Source organism: Salvelinus namaycush, chromosome 14, assembly GCF_016432855.1.
Source record: "Salvelinus namaycush isolate Seneca chromosome 14, SaNama_1.0, whole genome shotgun sequence".
Classification (NCBI taxonomy): domain Eukaryota; kingdom Metazoa; phylum Chordata; class Actinopteri; order Salmoniformes; family Salmonidae; genus Salvelinus; species Salvelinus namaycush.
This window is the reverse complement of record NC_052320.1, coordinates 31,830,285-31,855,765: the sequence shown is the minus strand read 5'-3', so window position 1 is coordinate 31,855,765 and position 25,481 is coordinate 31,830,285. Positions and strand designations below refer to the sequence as shown.

General features: G+C 46.5%; 1 protein-coding gene across 2 annotated transcripts in view; it reads left to right on the top strand.

Annotated features, from left to right (window-relative positions):
* Positions 1-25,481, top strand: part of LOC120059395 (agrin-like) — a 283,055-nt gene that overhangs the window by 223,243 nt on the left and 34,331 nt on the right. For both annotated transcript variants that reach the window (XM_039008413.1, XM_039008414.1), the window contains 10 exons: positions 6,632-6,774; positions 7,076-7,181; positions 10,182-10,301; positions 10,767-10,931; positions 12,877-13,020; positions 14,163-14,287; positions 15,387-15,492; positions 19,919-20,338; positions 21,938-22,063; positions 24,065-24,192. In XM_039008413.1, coding sequence (XP_038864341.1) covers positions 6,632-6,774; positions 7,076-7,181; positions 10,182-10,301; positions 10,767-10,931; positions 12,877-13,020; positions 14,163-14,287; positions 15,387-15,492; positions 19,919-20,338; positions 21,938-22,063; positions 24,065-24,192 — 1,583 coding nt within the window. The remainder of the gene's footprint in view (positions 1-6,631; positions 6,775-7,075; positions 7,182-10,181; positions 10,302-10,766; positions 10,932-12,876; positions 13,021-14,162; positions 14,288-15,386; positions 15,493-19,918; positions 20,339-21,937; positions 22,064-24,064; positions 24,193-25,481) is intronic.

The following is a 25,481-nucleotide window of genomic DNA, read 5'->3' as shown; positions in this document are numbered from 1 at the left end:
AAGCCATCAGCCAGTAACAAAAGAAAACATGTTTTATTTTATTTTATTTTCTCTGTCTCTCCCCCTCCCATCCCTATTGTCTCACCATGTTGCCCTCTCTCCATCAAACTAGCATTGTCTCTTGACAAAAAGATCACATTGCTTTCAGAGATGGGATCGGGTCCGATCGATAAACCTCCCCCAGGGGACAGGGTCCAGTTTTCTTTTTGTTCCACGCCTTGTCACCATTCCTCTTCCCCTCTAGTAGATAACTGACGCACAACCCCCCACTGCTAAAAGCTAGGACATTTTTTAATGGGGTAGCTGTAGTAGCTTAATATTTTGAACAGGAACAGGGTTAGAATTCTTCTCCAATGTTTTGGGAAAATCTCGATTGAAAAACTACTTTCTTCTGTATACAAACTCCAATTTTTACGTCTTTAAAACCCTGTGCATCAAGTTGACCCAACCCTATAGTCCTATTATATCATTGGACTAGTCAATGTATTGACCTATCACAACCTATTGAACCGACTGCAACCTTTCCCCTCGGCACTTGCCTACAGTACAACCCCTACCCACCACTCTCCCGTCTACAGTGCTGGTAGAATCCTCCAACACCGGCCAATTGAACAATTTACTTGTTTATTTAGACCTGACTTAAAAAACATTTTCATTTGTCACAGGGTGAAATGGAAGCGTTTCCCCCCCTTTTATTTAGGGTAATGAAAAATGACAGTGTTCTGTACTGGGGGAATCTATCACCTGTTTAATTTCACACTCGGGTAGGCCCAGGCTCAGCTCCTTTGTCGACACTGACAAAGTGGCGGGGGAGCGTAGTGCATCACCTTGGGGCCCAGGCCGGTTTTAATTGAATACACATTTACTAAACAGGATTATGGGTGAAAATATCACACGGCAGAGTCAATGCACTATCCACTACCCAATACATATCGAGAGAGAACAACAGAGAGGAGATGGGTGGGTGGGTGGAGAAGAGCTCATCAAAAGCTGATCAGTGGCTTTTTGTCCTATCTATCTATCTATCTATCTATCTATCTATCTATCTATCTATCTATCTATCTATCTATCTATCTATCTATCTATCTATCTATCTATCTATCTATCATCTATCTATCTATCTATCTATCTATCTATCTATCCCTACCTATCCTGCTAAGAAACCTTCTCTCCCTTTCTCTCTTTTCTGAGCTCCCTTTCTTTATGTAGGGTGGGTTTATTTGGACTAACGCGTTGTCACATCCTTCAACAGCAGACTGTCTGAGGGGCTGGCAAATGAAGCCAAAACAAACAGGGAAAGGTCCGAGCAACAAGCCACCTGCGTGTTTGGGCCTACCAAAGCCACGCTGTTTTCGATCCCTTCCTAATAAACTCCAAAAACTCCAAAACACACACACACAAATACACACACAAACAGACCGGTGACGTGCGATTAGGTCAGTGACTGGGAAGGCATGGGCTATTATCAAAGCCAGATTTACTCACAAATAAACTTTGATGAAGCCCAAGTTCACCAAACAACAGATAGCTCCAACAACCAGAGTGACATAGGCTATTAACCGAAATTGACAAAAAACTTCACCAAATGGAAATACCAATAAGCACACAGCCATGCAATCTCCATAGACAAACATTGGCAGTAGAATGGCCTTACTGAAGAGCTCAGTGACTTTCAACGCCATTGGACTCTCTGGAGTGATGCATCCCACTTCACCATCTGGCAGTCCGACGGACCAATCTGGGATTGACCGATGCCAGAAGAACGCTATCTGCCTGAATGCATAGTGCCAACTTTAAAGTTTGGTGGAGGAGGACTAATGGTCTGGGACTGTTTTTCATGGTTCAGGCTAGGCCCTTAGTTCCAGTGAAGGGAAATCTTAACGCTACAGCATACAATGACATTCTAGACAATTCTGTGCTTTCAACTTTGTGGCAACAGTTTGGGGAAGGCCCTTTCCTGTTTCAGCATGACAATGTCCCCGTGCAGCAAGCGAGGTCCATACAGAAATGTTTTGTTTAGATCAGTGTGGAAGAACTTGACTGGCCTGCACAGAGCCCTGACCTCAATCCCATCGAACACCTTTGGAATTAATTGGAACTCTGACTGCAAGCCAGGCCTAATCCCCCAAGATCAGTGCCCGAGCTCACTAATGCTCTTGTGGCTGAATGGATGTAAGTCCCTGCAGAAATGTTCCAACATCTAGTGGAAAGCCTTCCCAGAAGAGTGGAGGCTGTTATAGCAGCAAAGGGGGACCAACTCCATATTAATGCACATGATTTTGGAATGAGATGTTCCCTGAGCAGGTGTCCACATACTTTTTTGTGTATAAAGAAAAAATGCCTCATCCCAAAATATCTATCTTGATCAATCAAATGCATCAAAGGGATGTTGTCTATTCTCATGTTCATTCAACAGTAGCCTAACCTGCAAATTGAATGCAAAATGCATTTAGGCCTACTGTACTAGTAAATGAATTGAATTTGTCTGACCGTCAGGGTAAACCTCTCGGTGACAGCGTTTGACCTATGTCCATCATTTTATTCTGCAGGCACACAGCAAGCCCACGGACAGGTGGGAGACGCATCCCCACAGCCTCCTTTGGTTCCATTTTCACACTGACACAAAAAGTCACACACAAACAGTAGCTGGTAGCACAGTTCTCCCACGCAGGTAGGCAGCTACTGTACATCCAGCCGGTCGGGGAGCAGAATCCTTCAGCATGAGTGTGCCCCCATGCAGCCACACACGTAGAATTGTCGTAGTTAGTCGCACCCATTTTGTAGAAGACAAGATTAGGGCCTGCATTGAGTGGCAGGAGAAGCCCCATTCCCATTACGTCCACAAAGCAAAAGTAAATGTCCAAGATGTGTAAAAGTCTGGGTAAAAAGTATTAATTGGTAATGACGTTTCAGACAAGTGAACAGTCCAGTAGTCACTGTTAGCCTGCCTGACAGATAGCATTGAGGGAGATGGTGGTTGCCTTTCATTAATAACATCACGTCTTGTAGAGTTCCTGTATGCTGGCTCTGTCTGGTCTTAACTTTCATTGTAGTTGACTTTCCACTCTTCGAACCCTCCAAACGGCGTGTAACATTATTCCAACTTACTGCTGTGCAGTATAATGTCCATTTGTCAGGTTGTTTTTGCTAGCTTAGCTAGCTTCATTCAGTTCAAGGGATGCTAGCACCAAATTATGTTGACCTGTCCAAATGTGCAGAGTTTACCACAGGTTTACCCACACAACATGTTAAGGCAATACGGATGTGCAAAATATGAAATCGTCTCAATGCAACGAATGAAGCTACTTCAAGCTAGGCAAAGCAGAGGCGTCTATGCTGACCCTCTCCATTAATCTTTAATGGCCGCGCGGGTCAACAATTTGAATAGATGGAAAGGAAGGCATGAATACCCTAGCACCTTTCCTGAGATTTTGGTGCTGTTTTAGCACATTTGGAGTTTGTTTGCATAAAAACCACCAGAATCATTGAGAAAAAACTTTAGATAACAAAAAATTAGCACAGATAGCCACTGCCTACCCTGACTGCACTTCACTGACACACACACAGAAATGGGATTTGTGGCAGATGACAAATGGTAATCTTGACATTCACACACAGGTCATGATATTGGTATAGTGTTTTTTTACTGACAGGAGTGTTTCCTGGCCCTGATAAATACAAATACAAATATTGATAGTACTGAGGTGACTCTGGGCCACATTCTTCAGAATGATACACACCCCTTTCTCTAGTTTCCCTCCAATTATCCACCCTCATCCTCTCTGCTTCTTCCCTCCATCGGGTCATCACCTCATGCTATAAAAGAAGCACACATTTTCTCCTCCATTGCTTCTATCAGTTTTATTCCCTCACACAATTTCTCGCTCTTCTCTTTAAAAAAGGAAATACGAAAATCGGCTGTTTTTTTTCTTCCTCTCTCCAGAGTCTCCGCCGTTCTGTATTTGCTCAACTTAACGGAGATTCCTTGGTTAAATGGACTCTGGTTATGACATGATTGAGTAAAAGTAGCAGACAGACACGGGCGCTGAGAGAATAGCTGATGCAGACATCTTCCCTGCTAATTGAAAGGTTCATAGGCAGTGCGGGTGGCTGCCACATCAAAAACCAACAGCTAATTAGTGCCCCCTCCCTCCCTTCACTTTTATTTACTCAATGTCTTAGTTCTTCTTTTTTTTCTTTTATATTTATTTATTCTTTGAGTCAGGGGGGCATGAGCGGAATATTAATTGGGTGGCGAATGCTCTCTTGGCTCACTCCCACGTTTCCCTTCTCCTGCTGAGTTTGCATAAATGGACTCAGGTGGCCAGGCAAGTCAGGGCCTTGTTTATTTAACAGCTGCTCCGGGGTCAGTTGATTTGTGCGTTTGCATTGGAACCCGTCATCATTGCATGTCGCTGTCTGGGATCAGATACCGTGTTCGCTCATCATATGGCACTGACAGACATTTTGCATTGCACCGTCACAGCTTTAGAACACTCACAAAATGGCCTCTCATATAGTCGTATCAAATCCATTTTACAATTCCTTTCTATCGTGTCCATTTACCGCAGTCACATTGATAGAGAATACGAACAATTGGATTCGGGTTTAATTGTTGTGTACAGCAGTGATTCCCAAAATGAGGGGTCGGCAAAGAGCTATTTAGAGAGCAATTTAAAACTTGTCAAAAATGTCCAGATCAACTAGCTACGGTCAGCTAACGTTTTTAGCTATGTTTTTTAGCCCATAGATTTTGTTTTAATGTTTGAGTCACTCAACTATTACATGAATACACATTAGACATGGCAAAATGTATAGAATTGAAAGAGAATTAGCTTAAACCTGCAAAATGTTCTTCTCTGCCAACAAGATGGGTGTGAACAGTTTGTGTCGTGGACAGTGCTTGTACCCATAGAAAGAGATGTGGCGGGCACGCGAAAGTGGGGCGCAGGATGTTCCCCAATGCCTGAGTGAAAAAGTTTGGGAACCCTTGGTGTACAGTATTGTAAAAAATAAAGACAGTCTTTGTCTTGAGTTTGATGTGTACTCTCCTTAATACTCCCGGCCTCTGGAGTTCCTCCATTGTTCACTGTGCGTGGGCCTAATGAAGTGAATGCCCTTCCACTGTATCGACCCCTCGAGCCTGTCAGAGCCCATTGGTGATGACCCATATCAGGGCAATGAGACGGACTGCTGCTCCTCTGGACCCAGCAGCGCCCCCTCTACAGTGTGACCTGCCCCATAATCCACTTAAGGAGATGGGTTATGCTAAGTGGCACTTCCAGGACTACAACATCGATATCCCCATTAGGGCCAGTGGGGGCCTTGCTCAAGCAGCCCGTCAATACAGATGGGACTGAGTCAGACGGTCAAAAAAGGAGACAGAGGACAGGAGGGAAGCATCTGGACTCCCTAGTACATATATATATATTTGTTTAATTAATGTTGTACAAGATTGCATTATAACTGGTCTGGAGAATATCATTAGGAGAATTTACATCATAACTGGATACTTTTCAAGATAAAGAGATTTGATACTAATGAACATTACTTTTTCCCATACTTGAACATCTTCCTCTGTCTGCATGTGGACTACTGCCTCTCTGTCTCTTGCTCTCTCTCTCTCTCTCTTTTGGTCTCTCTCCTTCTCTGTCTCTCTCCCCACCATTCCTTCTCCCTCTCTCTCCTCCCCAGGAGTCTTGCAAGTGTAACAAGTGAACTGTCTGAACATTAAAAGCAGGGCCCTTTCATTCTCCATGGTCTAACTCCTTCCCATTTTTGTTTGTATTAAATTAATCATTGCAGTCAAGCTGGATGTGTCCACTCTTATTTCCATCTCATTCTCTTCCCCCCCATTATCTTGTGAGTTCTATCTGTATGTATATCTTTATGTAGTTTGTATTCCAAAATGTTTTTTCAATGTTTCAGCTTTATAATTCTCCGATCCTCGGAAATAATAATGGCTTGTCGTTTGTACTTGTAACTCTCTTGTAACGCTCTCTGAAGAGCTCTTTTCAAAAACCTCTTTGATCCAGTGAAGTGTACCGTTTTAAAATAAATCGAAAGTTTACCTTTCACAGTCGCAGGTACAAAAAGTGTCTGAACTACTTTTTTTTTTTCTGGAGTGGATTGATAATTGGATCTTACGGAACACCGTATAATTAGCGGCTTCCTCCTATCAGGAAATCTGTGTCAATGAAACAGGCTCTCGCATTGATTCCCCTGCATTGATTCCCCCTCGCAGGGATGCAAGGGGTAATATTTCCCTCCTCCCACTATCCTCAGCTTTAATTGAAATGTAAAGGATGCCTCACTGGTGGCGCAGCAATGTTGTGCCTAATTTATTTTGTCAATCGCTGGTCCTCTCCATGGTTGGTCATTATCTTGTACTTCCAGCAGCGCCTTTGGTTCTATCTCAGCGTCAACGTGAAGGACATTTTAATATCCTAAAGGTGGCATACTCTGAATATATAAACACTCTGCCAAGAACTCGGCTTTAATTTTTGGGGAGGACGACGAAGATGTAAGGCATTTTTACAAGTGTGTATCGAAATGTTAAGTTTTCTTATGTGTGACTGTGCTTGGCCGATAATAACAATTAAAAAATAATCTCTGTGTGTGGTCTCTGCAGATTGTGGTTCAGGAGGATCGGGGTCAGGTATTGAGAGCTGCGAACAGGACAGGTGTCGTACATTCGGAGGATCGTGGGACGAGGACGCAGAGGACGACCGCTGTGTCTGTGACTTTGACTGCCATCGCGTGCCTCGCAACCCGGTAAGCTTTATCCTCCATAAGTTAGCCCTCCACAAACAACCACAAACCTGTATGTGGTTTTTACTGCAATAGAGGTGGTTTTCAGTTTCACACAAGCCTAGGTAATTCCTAGGTAATGAATGCATGACATCTGACATTTACATTCAAAGTCAATGTTTGTGCAATAACATTTTCAGATTGAAATTGAACTTGCAATGTTACGTGGTTTGAAAAGGAATGGTGTACTTAGAGTAACTTTGAAATTAAATCACACGCTCATACATTTCAGCATTCATGTGAGTATGACTACGATTCTCCTTAGGTGTGTGGCTCAAATGGGAAGACCTACAGCAACGAGTGTGAAATGAAGAAGGCTAGGTGTGAAAAGCAGGAGCACCTGCTGATCCAGAATCAGGGACCCTGTACAGGTGAGCAGCCTGCACACCCCACCATAACTGATCTAACATCAGCCAGAGTAATAACTCATCTCATACTTAATTCACCCAGCTTAGTACTTTGTCATAAAGCTACGGCTAAAAATCCTGCTGTTTCTTCTGAACACCACTTTGGTTGGTACAGTAGCCTATCGAACACAACGCCAAAGCTGGCTGGCGAGAGCTTCCCTCCCCCGATTGGATACCTACATAAGGTGCCTTCGGAAACTATTTAGACCCCTTGACTTTTTCCACATTCTGTTAGGTTACAGCCTTATTCTAAAATTGATTAAATCGTTTTTTTAACTCATCAATCTACATACAATACCCCATAATGACAAAGCAAAAACAGTTTTTAATTTTTTTTGCTCATTTATGAATATTTAAAAATATCATATTTACATAAGTATTCAGATCCTTTACTTTGTTGAAGGACCTTTGGCAGCGATTACAGCATCGAGTCTTCTTGGGTATGACGTTACAAGCTTGGCACACCTGTATTTGTGGAGTTTCTCCCATCTTCTCTGCCGATCCTCTCAAGCTCTGTCAGGTTGGACGAGGTGCATTGCCGCACAGCTATTTTCAGGTCTCTCCAGAGATGTTCGATCGGGTTCAAATCCGGGCTCTGGACATTCAGAGACTTGTCCCGAAGCCACTCCTGTCTTGGCTGTGTGCTTAGAGTTGTTGTCCTGTTGGAAGGTTAACCTTCGCCCCAGTCTGAGGCCCTGAGCACTCTGGAGCAGGTTTTCATCAACGATCTCTTTGTACTTTGGTTTTTTCTCTGACATGAACTGTCAACTGTGGGACCTTATATAGACAGGTGTGTGCCTTTCCAAATCATGTCCCATCAATTGAATTTACCACAGGTGGACGCCAATCAAGTTGTAGAAGCATCTCAAGGATGATCAATGGAAACAGGATGGACCTGAGCTCAATTTCAAGTCTCATAGCTAAGGGTCTGAACTTATGTAAATAAGGTATTTCTGTTTTTGTTTTTAATACATTTGCAAAAATGTCTAAAAACCTGTTTTCGCTTTGTCATTATGTAGATTGCAGAGGTCATTTTCTCTAGACTGTCACCACAGATGCCAGGCAAAAGTAGGGAAGCCTTGTTCTACGTCTTGCTCTACATTCTAAGTCCCTGCCTTGGCAGTGTAAACCATCATCTCTCTGTAGTAGGCCAGAGCGAAGCAAAGGGCAGATAAGATATTCTGTGTGATCACTGCAGCCTGTTTGATTCCCTGCGGCCCTAAAAAGAGCAAGGGAGCAAACGAAAGAGAGAGAGAGATGGAGAGAGCTCTCCGCCCCGGTTTCACACTCACACCCCTGTAAAGTCGTCCTTCCTAAGCTGGCCACTTTGGGGCGCTTTCTGTCACGCTTCTTCACCATCCGCAGAGAATCAATCCCTTTTTTCTTGTGGAGTGCTATTGGTGTACGCAAGCTCTTGGGCCCTCTTCTTTTCCCAAAAAGCTCAGATCAATTGGAATCTCATTGGGCCTTTCTTCATAAGCTATGCATGGAGGAACGTGTCTTTGACCACGGTTTGACCTCCAAGCCTTCAAACTCAAGGGAGCTCCTGACTTCTTTAACTTGACAAAGGGGGTTTTGAATTCAACACGACCTTGTGTTGTTGTTTTTTTACTCTCTTATGTGGTTTATAAACACCTCACCTGTTGTGTCTCTGGGAAAATGTTTCATCATGCCTGTCTGAGTTCTTTGATCTTTGACAGCTGTCTCAGAGAACTTTCAAGCTGTCCTATTTTGCATTTTCTATCAGAAAACTGGAATCACTGACCCAGTTTTCATGACGTCTAAAAGAGATCCTGCGGTATATACCATTGCTACATGTACAGGCATTCAACTCTCCCCTTGTAGAAACACAAAGGCTACATGCAGCACATAGCCGTGGCAGCAGCAGACCTTGAGATAGAGAGACAGAGTAATACTCGCACATCAGAGAGAGCTGTATTGTGCCAGACAATGGTCACTGTAGAGGGAAAACCAATCGGTTGAAGAACATATGAAATTAAAAGTTCTCTCTTGTCCTAATAGGCTCAGCACAGATAGTAGCGGGAGCGCTGAAAAGTGGCAAGTTAATGAACTGTGTCCAAAGCTCATCGCTGGAGTGGAAAAGCACTGGAAAGAGAGAGAGCAAGTCATCACCATTAGGCTTCGGCTCATATCCACATCAGTAACAGTGTGATTTATGGGCCGGTATCTACAGCCTCCAAACTCCAAATGAGGAACACAAGAGAGGAAGAAAGAAAGAGAGAGCGAGGGGGAGAGTTCTTCCTCCCAACTCTACCACTAGCGCCCATTTTGATCCAAGGCCTGAAGAGAGTTTAAGCAATAATATATTGCCTTGGCCATTGAACAACCCCCCCCCCCCCCCCTCCCTCCCTCTTTTCCTTCCATCCTTCCATACCTCTCTCGTTTCACTGATACACAGGTGCTCTGTTGGGGGAGATATTTGTTTGGGGTGTGTTGTATATAAGGTTTTCGAGCTGTCACGTCGCGGTGAAATCTGGCGCTCCCACAGACAAAACAACTACACACATACACTCACAGATTGGCCCAGTCCATCAAATTCAGCTGCAGACTCGTTTTTTTCTGCTTCTGCGAGCTTGTAGCGACGCTGTGTCGCGCTCTGCAATTTCACAGGAGAACAAATGAAGAGAATAGGCCTCCTAGGAAGAGGCAAATGTCAGCTGTTGCAAATCCACTAGGAACACTATTGTTTGTTTTCACTGCACTGGAGGTAATGGCATAATTCTCCCTCTGATTTTGAGCCATTGTCAGGACTGGGAAAATAGAATTGTTATCTGGAAGCCAGATGCCAGCTTCTTCACCCCTGGCCCGCCAGGCAAAACTCATTGTTCACTAGAAGTTGCATGTTGTTCAGAGATTGTGTCTTCTAATTCCTTTTAAAAGAGCCTTCTATCACTCTGAAAAGTTTTTTTTTCTCCTTTCTTGTCCGTTGTGTCCCCTCATCAGCGATTTCGGCCACCTCTCCGACACAGCTGACAGCGCAAGAACACTGCAGTCTGTCAGTCTATGGCTGTTGCCGTGACAACAAGACAGCGGCCCTTGGTGTGGGACTTGCCGGATGCCCCAGTAAGTGTGCCGACCCCTCACGTGGCATCCGACCTCTCACCTCTGACCCCTTGTATTATATCCATCACAATGGTATTAACTTATTGACCAGATGCTCACAATCAGCCTAGCATACAATTCTTTAAAAGGAAAACCTGCATATAAAGTGATATCTAAAGGTATGGACACAGATTCAAGTCTAGGTCAGGGCTGGGTTTCCAAAAAGTATCATAGCACTGAGATCACCTTTCTTTCGTACGTTTAGTTTCAATGGAAATAAGATGATCTAAGTGCTACGATAGGCTGATTGTGAGCATCTGGTCAATAAGTTAATACCATTGTGATGGATATAATACAAGGGGTCAGAGGTGAGCCTGGACCCGGTCTGCTGATGCTTTGATGTTGTAGCTGTACATAATGATCTAATTAATTCAGTCATTCAATCAGTCATGTCAATCAGTCATCAGTCATTGGTGTGTCCCCCAGGTACATGCCAGTGTAACCCGTACGGCTCCTACAAGGGGACTTGTGACCCGGGCAGCGGCCAGTGCTCCTGTAAGCCCGGCGTCGGGGGACAGAAGTGCGACCGCTGCGATCCAAGCTTCTGGAACTTCCGCGGCATCGTCACAGAGAACTTGAGCGGCTGCACACGTAAGAGAACCTCTTCATCTTGACTGTTTCTCCATCTCGTTTCTTCTCATCAATTGTCCTTACGTAGGAAACAGAAGAGTTATGGTCTTGTATAGCAGAGTTAGTAGACCATGACGCTTGCAACTCAAGGATCATAGGTTTCCCACTGGGGCCGGTAGTACGAAAATGTATGCATGCAATACTGTAAGCCGCTTTGGGTTAAAGTATCTGCTTGATGGCTTGTACTATATGGAGACATTGACTCGATTCCTTTGTGTGTGTGCGTGTGTGTGTGCGCATAATCCTTTTTGATGGTGACTACTAAGTCTTGTGAAAAGAGTACTTGGCAATACAGTACGAGATCCTCAGAGCTTTTCAGTCCGCAGCAGGAACTATCTATCTGTCTCCACTGTGGCCTTACCTGTGAGGTTTACACCTGAGGTATATATGAACTGGAGACAGCATCCAAGATGGCCGACCGTTGTTTTCAACGTAATCCACTCACGTTCGCATATACCATTTCGTGGTGGTTGCCATCTGCTTTACAGAGCCGATAACGGCTACACACTAGAACTCAGTGGAAGCAGCACGAGCAGCGACGACGTCATCCACAAACATCACAAATATTGGATGACTATAAAATTTTAATATCTTTGGCTGTGAGTGATGGAAGAACAATTGGCCTCGAAGACGATTACTTGAATTATTCAATGGATATTTTTGGCACAAAGGTGTCGTTTTAGGAATTTTAAAATGTGACTTTTCTATAAACCCTTTTCCAGTACACGAGTCACTGACGTCACGCACAGATGCGCGCTACTCTTGGTGGCAGTAAGAAAGCCATTGCCATCTGTGCCCATTCAACATTTAGATAGATTTATGTTTTTTAACTTCTAAACAAAATAACTTTTTGGGGTTCTCATACGCTTACAATTATGTTTTGATTCTTGCTTGAACACCCACTTAGATTGCATTTGGTTGTGATCTTTGCAAAATAATTATTTTGGATGCAGCAGTTAGTTGTTCACTAGAATGCTAACGCTCATTAATATAGGCTGTAGCAAAAGCTAGCCAAAGAGCCATTTTACTGGTTGAAGTTGAAGTGTTTTTTAAGTATAATGCAGTTGATTTGCGATGATGACACACACATTATATTAAGCAAAACGTTCATACGAGCCCTACCATCCAATTATAATCCAAAAGTAGTGTGAAATGCACTCATGCGGCAATGTTTGTAAACACAGAAAGGAGTCTATGGGGCCATCTATAAAAATTGTCCTTTTGGGCTTGTCTTCAGCTAAACTGCAGTACCAAAAGTGCCCTCTGAGCACATGGGAAAGCGTGCTTCCTGACTGCAACACTGGCCCCCTGAGGCTTACTCATGGACAAGCAAACAGTACACACATCAGTGCAGAGTTCAGCAGGAGGAAAAACATTGATTCCAGGAACATGATGGGTTTTGATGTTGTCCCTTGCGGGCTGGTGGCGCTCTGTGATCTTGTTGGCCCATCTACCCTCTCCCATCTTGCCCCAGGGTTGTCTGGCTGGCCTCGGCCTGAACTATCTCTGACCCCAGCCCCCGACAATGAAGCGCTGAGATTTACATCAAGCCAGGGGTCACTTCTGAGGTGGCCTGTATGTGTGTGTGTGTGTGTGTGTGTGTGTGTGTGTGTGTGTGTGTGTGTGTGTGTGTGTGTGTGTGTGTGTGTGTGTGTGTGTGTGTGTGTTTGAAAGAGAGTGTGTTAGTGTGTTGAAAGAGTGTGTGTGTATTCCTGAACTTAAAAGCATAATGGAGAATCTTGGAGAGTGTTAGGGATAGACTAGAGGGATCATCTTTCATTATGATGAACATATGGACTTTTATTCACTGTATTTTATGTATCCCATTCTCTCCATCCCTTTCTTCTCCCTATTCATATCTCCCTTTCTCTCTTTCTTTCTCTCTTTCTCACCCTCTGTATTCCAGCGTGTAACTGCGACGCGGTGGGCTCAGTGAGGGACGACTGCGAGCAAATGTCAGGCCTGTGCTCCTGCAAGACGGGAGTGAAGGGCATGAAGTGCAACGTGTGCCCCGACGGCAGCAAGATGGGTATGAGCGGGTGCGACACAGGTAAGGTGGAGCCCCCGCTTACTGACGCGTGCCACCTGCTGACTCGCCGCACCATCGATGAAGCGTGGCGAGCGTGGCAACCCCTCGGCTCTCGTCTAGTCCCTTTCACTCCTCTCGTCCAGGGGGCTGCCTGGCAGCAGCCTATTAATGAACTCAATGGTTTTTTGTCAAAGCCAAGTTTTTTTAGCAGCATCTAGAAGTAGCAGAAACGGTAGAAGCAACTGCAGTAAAATAGCTGTCGTTGTTCATGGTGTTTTAAGCACTTATATTTTGGCTATTTATCCAGTCATTTGTCATTGTAAAATAAGAATTTATTCTTAACTTTAGCCCACTATCAGCAGTTTTCCTCGCCCTCTTCCATTCTAATTTAGCCCAATGAATACACACATAACTCCAGTTGGTGGAGAGGGAAGGTGAGCCCCTGCTGTGTTGTCCTGGCACTGTCTCATTAAGACCCACCATCCGCTATCGACAGGAAGTCAAGTGCTTAATGAACTCAATAGTCCCAGCCCAGCAGTGGTGCTCTGTGGCGTACCGGCAGATGAAAAAAGGGGGGCGTGGTAATGGAACGGGTACATGAAAACCAAGAGGAGGTGCTCCGCACGGCTGTTATGTCAGCACAGAGAGCCCACACTTGGCGCCTCAGGGGCTCATGGGTAGGATTCTTGGCCCAAGCCCCTGCTGCTGCTGGTGATGCTGCTGCTGATGCAACCCAGTGGCGATATGTGTCAACGCTTCTAACAGGTTCCTTGGTGAAAGTACCAGAGATCAGTGCTGATTAGACGCCCGGCCAAAACAAGACAATGAGATCAAATCCTTCATTTTTTATTGCTTGAAAAGAGTCCACATATTTACTTTATATTAAAGACACATCATTAATAGAATCTGTATGGAAAGTATAACTGTTCATTCATCTGCATAACCTACCCATGTTTATATATGTGGAAGTAGTGCTGTGCATATCAAATATGATGACAATTATCAACTAGGATAAAAGGACAGTTAAGAGCGCCAAGCACACATGCTAATGTGAGCATCATGATTAGGACCAGGAATACCCAATTAGATGAACGGCCAGTGATGCCATAGCTGCCTATCTGTTGTCCCCATGAGTTGATTTCAACCCCTCATTCCCATCTCAGGTGCCGATGCCCCAACTTCATGTGATGAGCTGGACTGCAAGTTTGGCGCGTTGTGTGACGAGGTCAACGGTCAAGCCCACTGCGAATGTCCCTCTCCCGACTGTGACGAGAAGAACAAGACCAAGGTGGGCCTCTACATTCTCATATCCATGACCAATCAGTCCTCTTCTCCATGACCAATCAATCCTCTTCTCCATGACCAATCAATCCTCTTCTCCATGACCAATCAGTCCTCTTTTCCATGACCAATCAGGCCTCTTCTCCATGACCAATCAGGCCTCTTCTCCATGACCATTCAGGCCTCTTCTCCATGACCAATCAGGCCTCTTCTCCATGACCATTCAGGCCTCTTCTCCATGACCAATCAGTCCTCTTCTCCATGACCAATCAGTCCTCTTCTCCATGACCAATCAGTCCTCTTCTCTATGACCAATCAGTCCACTTCTCCATGACCAATCAGTCCTCTTCTCCATGACCAATCAGTCCTCTTCTCCATGACCAATCAGTCTTCTTCTCCATGACCAATCAGTCCTCTTCTCCATGACCAATCAGTCCTCTTCTCCATGACCAATCAGTCCTCTTCTCCATGACCAATCAGTCCTCTTCTCCATGACCAGTCAGTCCTCTTCTCCATGACCAATCAGTCCTCTTCTCTATGACCAATCAGCGCTCTTCTCCATGACCAATCAGTCCTCTTCTCCATGACCAATCAGTCCTCTTCTCTATGACCAATCAGTCCACTTCTCCATGACCAATCAGTCCTCTTCTCCATGACCAATCAGTCCTCTTCTCCATGACCAATCAGTCTTCTTCTCCATGACCAATCAGTCCTCTTCTCCATGACCAATCAGTCCTCTTCTCCATGACCAATCAGTCCTCTTCTCCATGACCAATCAGTCCTCTTCTCCATGACCAGTCAGTCCTCTTCTCCATGACCAATCAGTCCTCTTCTCTATGACTAATCAGTCCTCTTCTCCATGACCAATCAGTGCTCTTCTCCATGACCAATCAGCGCTCTTCTCCATGACCAATCAGCCCTCTTCTCCATGACCAATCAGTCCACTTCTCTATGACCAATCAGTCCTCTTCTCCATGACCAATCAGTTCATACTGTCAGTAGTCCTGTACAGAATCCGGACCCCAGCACCAGGTTGGTAGTAGGCAACGCGAAAGTTAACAAGTTGTGATCCTAGCTTCTTTTTGTTCTCTCTTCTTCCCGAGCAGGTGTGTGGCTCTGATGGGGTGACCTACGCTGACCAGTGCCAGCTGAGGACCATTGCCTGTAGGCAGGACAAGCACATCACAGTGGAACGCTTTGGCCAGTGTACAGGTGAGCCCCGTTTGTCCTCCATACATCATACTAGAGGATGTCCAACTCCTGTTGTCAGGCCCATATCAAAAGATAATGAGTAATGCCACAGGCATCGGAAAGACCAACTGTCCTCTCTCTCTCTATCTGGCTCCTTGTCAAAGACAAGGGACTAGAGGATATGGGTTGTGTCCACTTTGGGTTTGGTGCCATATTGCGTCACTGTCTCTTTCACTGGTTTCAGTTTGTCTGTGAATAGCCGGCATAGTTATACTTAGAAGTACATCAACTTTACTTTACACGTTACTGTAGTAACCCCTTATACGGTCGAACTGTTTTAAAAACACTTTTTGAGACTGATTTCACAAGATATCATCAAGTGTTTTTATTGTAGCGTGTGTGGGCATATAGTGTAGTGTGTGTGTGGGCTCTATATGACAATAATTAGCAGTAAAGCACAAGGTTTCTCTGTGGCCACCGGTTGTGGAAATAACAAACAGCTGGCTTGTCGTCACATACCTGTGAGCACACACGATGACAGCTGAGGCTCTTTACCCATTATCCTCCCTGCTTGGGATTGCGGTGTCACTGCGAGTGAAATCAACACCGTGGCTGACAGAGGAGCAAGGAAGAGGGAAAACAAAGCCTTGGGAGAGAAATTAGGTGCTCCCCTGTAGATAGAGATGCTGCTGTTTGGATGGAGCCTGAGCCACAGATTCCCCAGAAAGGAGTGACATTTCACTGTTTGATACCCTGCAACCCTGTGCGGATTAGGGAGGTTAGCTACCAAAACCTCTGTGGGGAATCCTTCGATCCCTGTCGCATCTTTTAGCTGGATGGAGTGCACCACTTCACTGAGTGGTATAGTGTGCACTGGGACAAGCGCCAAGGCCGTGGCTTTCATGTACGATGGACGTGTTGAGCCGAGCACCAACAAGCGTCACAGCAGGGCCCGCGAGGACAGCATGGCACTGGGAAGGCGCTGGCAGGCGGGCACAGGAAGGTTGGCCATGGGCCAGCGTCAGGTGCCTAGCATCTCGCACAGGAAAACGTTTGCTCACCTCATCGCTTGCGCCCACAGATCAGACGTGTGCAAAAAACAGCAATTCGATTAATTCTCTTCCTCCCTGCTGATCTTGGTGCGGTTTGTCAGGCCTAAAGTAGGTGCAATGCTTCAGGGGCTCCACCTCAATACCCTAACCAAGGCTTCTGAAATAGAGCTGTGGCAGACTCATACATGCAGGTACACAGGAGTAACAGTAATTTTCTCTATAAGAGGCCAACAGCATTTTGATAGGCCCGGAGCATCTGGTGATTAGAGATTCGTTACCGGTGAAATTCACTCCCGTCTCGTTCTCTGTTGCCTGGCGATGGAAAGGGAAAGAGGATACCTAGTCAACACAACTGGATGCATTCAACCAAAATGTGTCTTCCGCATTTAACCCAACCCCTCTTAATCGGTCCCCGGGGAGCAGTTGTTGTTGGGGATTAACTGCCTTGCTCAAGGGCAGAACGGCAGATTTTTCCACCTTGCCGGCTCAGGGATTCGAACCAGCAACCTTTCAGTTACTGAACCGCTAGGCTACCTGCCGCCCACATGAGACATGTAGTATGTAATTCCGTACCTCGTGTGTAGCCTTATTCGGAGGGAGAAAGAGTTGTAACTCTCTCTCTCTCTCTTGCTGAGCCTGAGGGGAAAGCCAGATGAACACGACGGGCCTCTGACTTGTCACAGCAGTTCTTTTCATTTCTTCCCTCGGATGCGGTCGCGCCATGGGTAGCAGGCTCCTCCGCCGCCCCCCTGTTGGGGGTTAGAGCGCAAGCTCATTTCACGTGTGACTGGGTGCAAATTAGCATTAGCAGTGCTCCACCCTCCTCCCGCCGCCGCCCCTCGTCTCCCGCTGATCTGATGCAGCTCTTAGTAAGAATTACAGAAATAACTTCAATGCTAACATCCAGCATAGAAGCACTACTGAGGGCCTATGCCATTCCTACAGAAACCATAGTCGAGCTACAAGCCTCCTTGGTCTGATGTAACTCTGCCGTCGTATTGTACGTCAGTGCTAATGGCTCCACACTGAAGCATGTTTTGCAGAAAGTACATCAAATGACTACTGCTGTTATCTGACCCATCTCTCAGGCACTTTTGAGTCTGCTCTATACTACACAGCATTACTGCTTCTGGCTATGTAGCCCATCTCAGAGCTAGATGAAGCAATCCAGGGGAAAACCGGTGAAAGCGTGAAAGGTACAAGCCATTAAAAGATGGTATTTGAACGAATGACAAACTTCTGGCACCGATCTTGTCCAGAAGTTGGCCAGTGGCCTGGTTCTCCCATATGGTGTCATCACCTCTACTTTTGCGGCAAATTGGCAGTGAACACAAGCATATGGCATCATCAGTTTTCTGCCTGAATGTTAGTCAGGGTTCTCTTGTCTTATACGCCTCTCCCTCAATCCTCCCTTTTTCCCAGATTAATTTGTATTTTTTTCTTTCTTTTCTCTCTCTCTCTCTCTCTCTTTCTTCTCTTTCTCTCTCTCTCTCTTTCTTCTCTTTCTCTCTCTCTCTCTCTCTCTCTCTCTCTCTCTTTCTTCTCTTTCTCTCTCCTCATACTTTCCCTCTTCTTAACTTGTTCGACCTATTTCCTCTGTCTCTCTGTTCCTGTCTCGGACTCTTTCGTGTTCTCTTTCTCCCCCTCCGCCCCTGTTTTTCTCCCTCTTCCATTTCCTCTCGACTTTCCAATATCAGATTCCTCCTCCCCACTGATCATGGCAGACACTGCAAACAATCTTAATAACCGCCTTTCAAAGATAACTACATAGCCCAGACAAGTGAAGATGACAATGATTTTTCTCCCGCCCGCCCGCCGATAAAACTGCCTGCAAATGGAGCGTTAAACCTGATTAAGGAAAGCTTCCACCGAACTGAATACACTGCCAGTTGTTCTTCCCATCTTTCTTTCTCTCGCTTTCTCTTTTTTTTCTTTTACCCACCCATCCTGGTGCATTTGCCGCCAACGGATGCCGTATCCCAGACACCCGCTCCCCTGGTGCCGCCAGACGCAAGGCTTGGCACATGAGTGACAGGTGTAGCCAAGAGGAAAAGCAAAATGTGCCACCGCCTCGCTCACGGCAATAGCAATCGCTGCTGCACTCTCAGGGCTAAGCTGACATACTGTATCTCTCCAGGCTGGCTCCTCTGCCTCCTCCTCTGGAGCCTAGCAGGGTGGAAGATAGCAGGGTGCCTGGCTGATAATATCCAGCGCTTCGTCAAGGTATCACATTTCACACTTCACAACGTAATTGCCGATCAAATAAGAGATTATTAGTGTGCAATTAAATCCTACTCATAATGTTAGCCGAATTCAAATGAGTTTTTTCTTTTCCCCCTCCACACACAATGGATGGGGTAGGAGCGTCAGTATCGTTATGCCTGGCTGGCTCGCTGTCATCCAAGCAGCTACACTTCATAGTGTCTCAATCCCCACCAGCTCTCGACTCACCTCTCCCCCTGGGGATGTTTTGTATCGGTTCTAGCCGAGAAATGTTTGTCTTTATACCAAAGCCTTGCATGGATAATGGTGGTCACAGCTCAAATTTTTAAAAAGTGGGTCTCTCTCTCTGCTGACGGCAGGGAAAGGGTTTCGGAGACTGTTTTTTTCGGATGGCGTGTGTGCGACTGTGTTGACAAGGCTGCCTGATGCGGCGGAGTTGACGGATGCTTGTGCGGCTGTGAGCCGAGTCTGTAGTCTTTGAAGCCAAAGCAAAACCCTGCTTTTTCTGCCCCATTTATATCAATCATTCATCACCAGAGGCCCTGGCTGTCTGTGATTAAAGCTCCACTACAGGAGGGCAACATGTGGATATGGATACATAATTCATACCCACAGACACCAACACTGGCACATATACCCACACACACACACACACACACACACACACACACACACACACACACACACACACACACACACACACACACACACACACACACACACACACACACACACACACACACACACACACACGCGCGCGCGCCAGTGCAACTGCAGTGCAGCTTAACCCTATATAGGCCACGTTATTCTTCTCTGTACACAAGCAGGATGCAGTGCATTTGAATTCAACAGTATGCGGTGGTGTGAAGGACTTAAGTAAAACTCAATATTAGGAAGGTGTTTTGTATACTCAGTGTATATTCCATATTGCAATGAGACTGGCCTGTGCTTCCTGTATGTCGATCAGTATTGGGTGCTCAGGTGCCTGAAATGACCTTAACACGCAAGACTGAACCATAAACGGTACAACATTTAAAAACATGGAGAGGGTGGGGGGTTGAAGGTGTACATGGGGGCTATAAGGCCAGAAAAAAACAAAGCATTTCCATCTTTGCTTACCCATTCATCCATTCCTTGCTTCCTCTCCTCCCCTTCCTTCCTTCCCCATGCAGAAAGCATCATAGAGCCGGCCGGCCGACCCACTCTTTACCCCCCCACCTCCCACGCCGCTGCCACCACCCCCTCCACCGCCCACGTCAGGCTCACGTCGCCGCACTACAGCACATCACTCTCTCCCTGGGACGATGATCAAACGGAGGGGCCCCCGGCCTCTTTCGTGGAAGCCTTGCCGCCCCCCATGGCCACGGAGAGCGCGCTCACCACCAACCGCCCCGTCACCACCCCCCGCCACTCACCTCACTCCACCACCCCCCGCGTGCCCAGCCACACCAGCCCTGGCTCCTCCTCTACCGCCTTTGAAGACTCAGGGAGCGGCGAGCCCAGCGGAGACGACCAGGTGGCGGAAGAGGAGGAGAATGAGGAGGAAGGTAGCGCCTTCGGCGTTCTGGAGGCGAGCGGAGAGGAGCCAGTTGGTAAATCAAAGCTCTTTCACTTCATTACCCATAATGCTGCTCTGCTCGAGGTCAGAGGTCAGAGTGGGAGGAAAGGGTTGAATATGGGCCTCTGACCTGACTCACGGTTTGATATGTCTCATTGCTACATCATAAAACATTTGAACAGGTCACTATCTGATATTATACAACCATCATAGAGGTGTGCATTTTCAAAGTGTGCTTTGCTTTCAGTTAGGACTAATCCAAATGTTAGGCAAAGAAATACCAGAATGCATTCTTAACCCAAGACTGTTGTTACGGTATCCTCCATTCAAATATAAAGCTATTATCACATTTGAAAAGTTTCTCTCACCACGTAACTGATTTAGTAGAATTGGAAAACAGAAACGCTGATGAGGTTATTGGCTTATGTCGGGGGATTGTTTCAAGCCTGAGTTGTTAGCTTGATAAGAATATCTCTTACCTTGTCATTGCTACATACTGATACGGAAACACGACTCTCTTTCTACACACTAAAATCCCTCTACTGCATTCTGGCCTTATAGCTAAACCACTCCACGATGCACCACACTTCAGAGACTGCTAGACGAACCCTTTACAATCAGTTTTTTTACCATTCCAAAGCTCTGTGACCCCTCAGTTGCCCAACAGCGTGCTGTGACACTCCTGAATTGATGGAACACAAGCCTCTGCACTTCCTCAGTCGCTTACCCCCCTTGCAGATTTATTCTCTTGTCAGCAGTGGACCGGAGTGCCCATGGCCTGTCTGCCAAGGAGACCTGGGTCTCCTGTCTGTGTGTGTGCATGCATGCGTGTGTGTGTCTAAGTCTATGTGTGTGTGATTGGGGGGAGGGTTTGCGGTGGGTGGATGTTTGTTAGCCAGTTCCATGGCTCTGGAAGTGAAGCAATACATAGTCTCTGAGCCGTAGCACCCCCCCCACCCCCCCCACCCCCACCCCCCACAACTTAATCGCCATGCCCATAAAGATGCCCCGTAGATTCTAACCTCCTCCATCCCTCCAACTCCTTTTCCACAGTCGTTTCTCCAGGAACGCAGCGGCTGTCCCGGCGGCTTCGGTTTTGCTCACGGGGGTGACGGCGAGAATCGTTGAAGAGACAGCCTGACGTCTTTACGACTTATTCAGTGAGCCGCGGTTCTTTGCTCGCCGATCATTTCTAATCTCGGGGTGACCGTAAAGCTGCTCCTCAGAGAACACTGAGCCCCGTAAGAGAGAAACGGTTGCAGGTCATTACCTCACGTACTGTGAGAGTAGCCACTTTACCCCGTTGGAGACAGCCAGGGTACTCCTAGATTTACAGCAATGTTCTCTGGGACAAAGACTTGGAGATAGCCATCGCCCAATCAGTAGAAAGTTAGCGATCGCCCAATCAGTGGAAGAGATTCGCTCTTTCTGTGGTTATTTACCTCCCCTCGTCACAAAGTACTTAGTGCCATTATTATAGTCTGCACACTATTATGTAGCCACTACAGGAGGGTTCACATTATGCAGATGAGCTCCAGATGCAGCTATTTGAGGCTGGGGTTAAGAGGGCGTGATGAATTGTTATGAACCGTTGTGAAGTGTTATTAAGCATTATGAATCGTCTCCTCCCCAGACCCCACAGCCGCGGCCACCACCATCCCCACGGCGGAAGATCGCTCGTCGTGTGACAACACTCCCTTCGGCTGCTGTCCCGACGGCAAGACGGCCTCCAGCAGCTCTGAGGGAGCCAATTGCCCCCGTAAGTAACCCCAAAACCTCCCTCCTCTTCCCCCCTCCTCCCGCTCCCCTCCCCGACCTCCCCACCCCCCTTCTTCAACTCCGTAAGGAGGCACACATTTTGAATATGAAACATTATGCTCATATTGAATCTGGAGCTGCATTGCTTCGTTCTCGCCACGCAAACAGCAACGTAAATAGTCACTACCGTCCATGAAGTGCATTATGTCAAACCACATTTGCAGCACGCCACATCACGAATGAGGAAACGCATCGTGAATATCCTTGTATGTCGGCTGTGGCAAGGCGCTAATGATGATGTCACACCCGCCCATCACCGATCGATCGATAGCTCATTCAGCCAAACTGTTACCAATAATAGAGCGTCTCGCGCCTTAATCAATATGCCGGACCTATTTCTCCTCCCGGGTTAGGCCTGTCACCCAGATATCACAGTCATTAGGATGAAAATGACAAGTCTGTGGCGACCAGCCAGGTGCGATATCTATCAGCAAAGCGTCTCGCTCTATTTTTCTCCTGTATTGACAAAGTGTCAGTGATCTCTCTGAGAGGAGCTAACCGCTAGTCGCTAACACCTATCGTCTGAAGCCTCAGATGGCAGCGTTTATCGGGCGATATGAAGTTATCAGAAGGTGTGGAGAAATTGTAGTGGTGCACCGTTGGACATAGTGATTGTGTTTTTTGTTCCGTTAACCGTACAAATCCCCACAGTACACCAACAAAAAAATGATGCATCCACGTAGTCGCAAGATTTTATTCGGGGTAGCCAAGATAAGCATCTGTGGGAGTGATTCTAATTACTAATACTTTGTTGCCACATCATTTAACCATCTGAAAAGTGTAGTACTGTATGTTATGCTAAGTTTTATATATTTGAATGAAGAAGTCATGTGCATGATTTCCCATGTAATACTACACTTCCAATGCAAGTTGCAAGAGGCGAGTTAAACTTCGACGAGGCCTTGTAACTTTCACAGTTCAAAGTGATCTGATAGTCATCCCTCTCTTCGTCCGTCACGGATCCTGCTCGTCTGATGTTTGTCTTCTCGATCTGATCTATCTCTCTCCTCCCGTCTTTTTTCTCCTTCCCATCCAAACCTCCCCATTTGCTCCTTGTCGATAGCCGCCCCGTTAGAATTGAACCGATGTGCGACCAAAACAAGTCCTTATCATTGTTATCATGCAATTCTAACCAGTCTATGTTAGTCACCGGTTTGGCGACATTAGGAGACAATTACGGCTATCTGTCACGATAATCATACAAGTGCTCTTCCCTTTTTCCCAGGCAAACTCCGAGCAAGGCACCATGATTGATTTGGGCAATTTGTTCGGCGAGCCACGGCATGAAACCTCAGCATCAGTGCCTCCTTCTCTCCTCCTTTCTGCTTTATTATACTCTTCTCTTTCACGTTGTCTTCAGTGTCGCTGGCACTGTGTTGGCGGAACAGAAGCGAGAGGCCATAGGGGGTTGATGGGTTTTGAACAGGGAATGGGGATGTTTAAGGGAAAATGGGGGAATGTCTTTGCCAAAGCCAGGGACTTTGAACAGTTTCTTCATTTTAACTCTGTGTGTTGTCTTGTCTGTCTAACTGATCTTTCTCTACTCAGTCCTCCGTGCCTCTGCCAACTTTTGGGACGAGTCTCGGTCTGGTAAACTCCAGTCCATTCCTCCACCCCTTCCCCTTCTCCTCCTCCTCCTCTTCCCTTCTTCTTTCACTCCTCCATATCCCACAATCCACACTTTCCACTTTCACCGCGGCCAGTCACAGGCTCCACCCCAACTCCCTACAGCCCCACCCACCCAACCAACCAACCAACCAATCAACAACGACCACACTAACCCTCCTTCCCACATATGCACACACACTCCATCACTAACCCCAGACTGGCACTACCCCAAACGGTTACTGTCTGAAGCTGAGGGCGGGTGGTTGGAGGCACCGCATGCCTCACAGGCACGGGAAGTAGTGTTTTTCTAACATGTGACACCATTTCCTGCCAGCCACCATGAGGTTCAGCGGCTTCCTGCACCTAGACCAGGTGGAGGGCCAGGAGGTGTTCTACACCCCTGAGATGGAGGATCCCAAGTCTGAGCTGTTTGGGGAGACGGCCAGGAGCATCGAGAGTGCTGTGAGTAGCAGCACTAGGAGCCATAGATAGGCTACATTCAGTGGTTCATCGTCAGTCTGTCGAGAAAGTGTACTTTGTCAAAGATAGGGCTGTGCGCGTGCATGTATGCTACTCGCCTCCAACAGCCATGCCAGCTGTTGAATTGGTATCACTGGCCCCCGCCGAGGCCTAATATACCGCCTCACAACACTGTGTGTCTGTGTGTGTGTGCATCGTACTCCTCGCAGGGGCCAGTTGTGGCATTAGATAGCGACACAATGCCCCCTCTAGCCCTCTGTGTGTGTCTGGTAGAGACTGTGTGTGTGTGTCTGGTAGAGACTGCGTGTGTGTGTGTGTGTGTGTGTGTGTGTGTGTGTGTGTGTGTGTGTGTGTGTGTGTGTGTGTGTGTGTGTGTGTGTGTGTGTGTGTGTGTGTGTGTGTGTCTGGTAGAGACTGTGTGTGGATATCACCTAAGGTGAAAACTAGAGAGGGGGAGAAGTGGCCATGTGTCTGGGTCAGTGTGCCGGTGGGGGGATTTTGAGAGGCCTGGCTTGTGTCTGGGCACACACACGCACACACACTGAATGTAGACACAGATTGGCTTTGCCACACTACCTGCAGTTCCATCCTCCACACAGCAGGGGCTCCCTGTGCAATAATTCCAGCATACTATTATGGATAATGGAATACAGTTTGGAAAGAAGTGGAGTGGGAGTGTTGTCTCTCGCCCCCGTACGAGCAATGTTAAGTGAACAGAGGAGGAAGAGAACAGCAGAACTAAGTGTACGCTTCAAGATCATTTGAAATGTGAGTTAGCAGCGATAAGCACTGATTCAAATTAGGTCAGGCACTTGGTACAGTACCGTATGTCTCCCTTAAGGTATCAACTTGAGTCGGTCGAGTGAGATACATTATGAATGTTATTCTCTGTTTAGTAGGGAAGCATGAAGCCATTTGGATGGTGTACAGTTCAGCTATTTCCTTCCTGACAATGATTTAGACCTCGTATGGGCACCGAAAGCACACACACACAGTGTGAATCGGAAGCTAAACCAATCAGCAGCCAGCGTGCATCATGCTTACCTGACATTTACAACTGTCTCTGTTCATGTAATTATTCCCCAGGCCCAATGGGGTTCTACACAGTTGTAGACCTATCCACTGACATAGGTGCATCCCAAATGGCACCCTACTCTCTATATAGTGCATTACTTTTGACCAGGGCCTATAGGGAATAGAGCCACATTTGGGATGTAGATATAGTCTTCCCCATTCTTCTGGAGAATGAGTTCACTGCACTCAAATTGAAC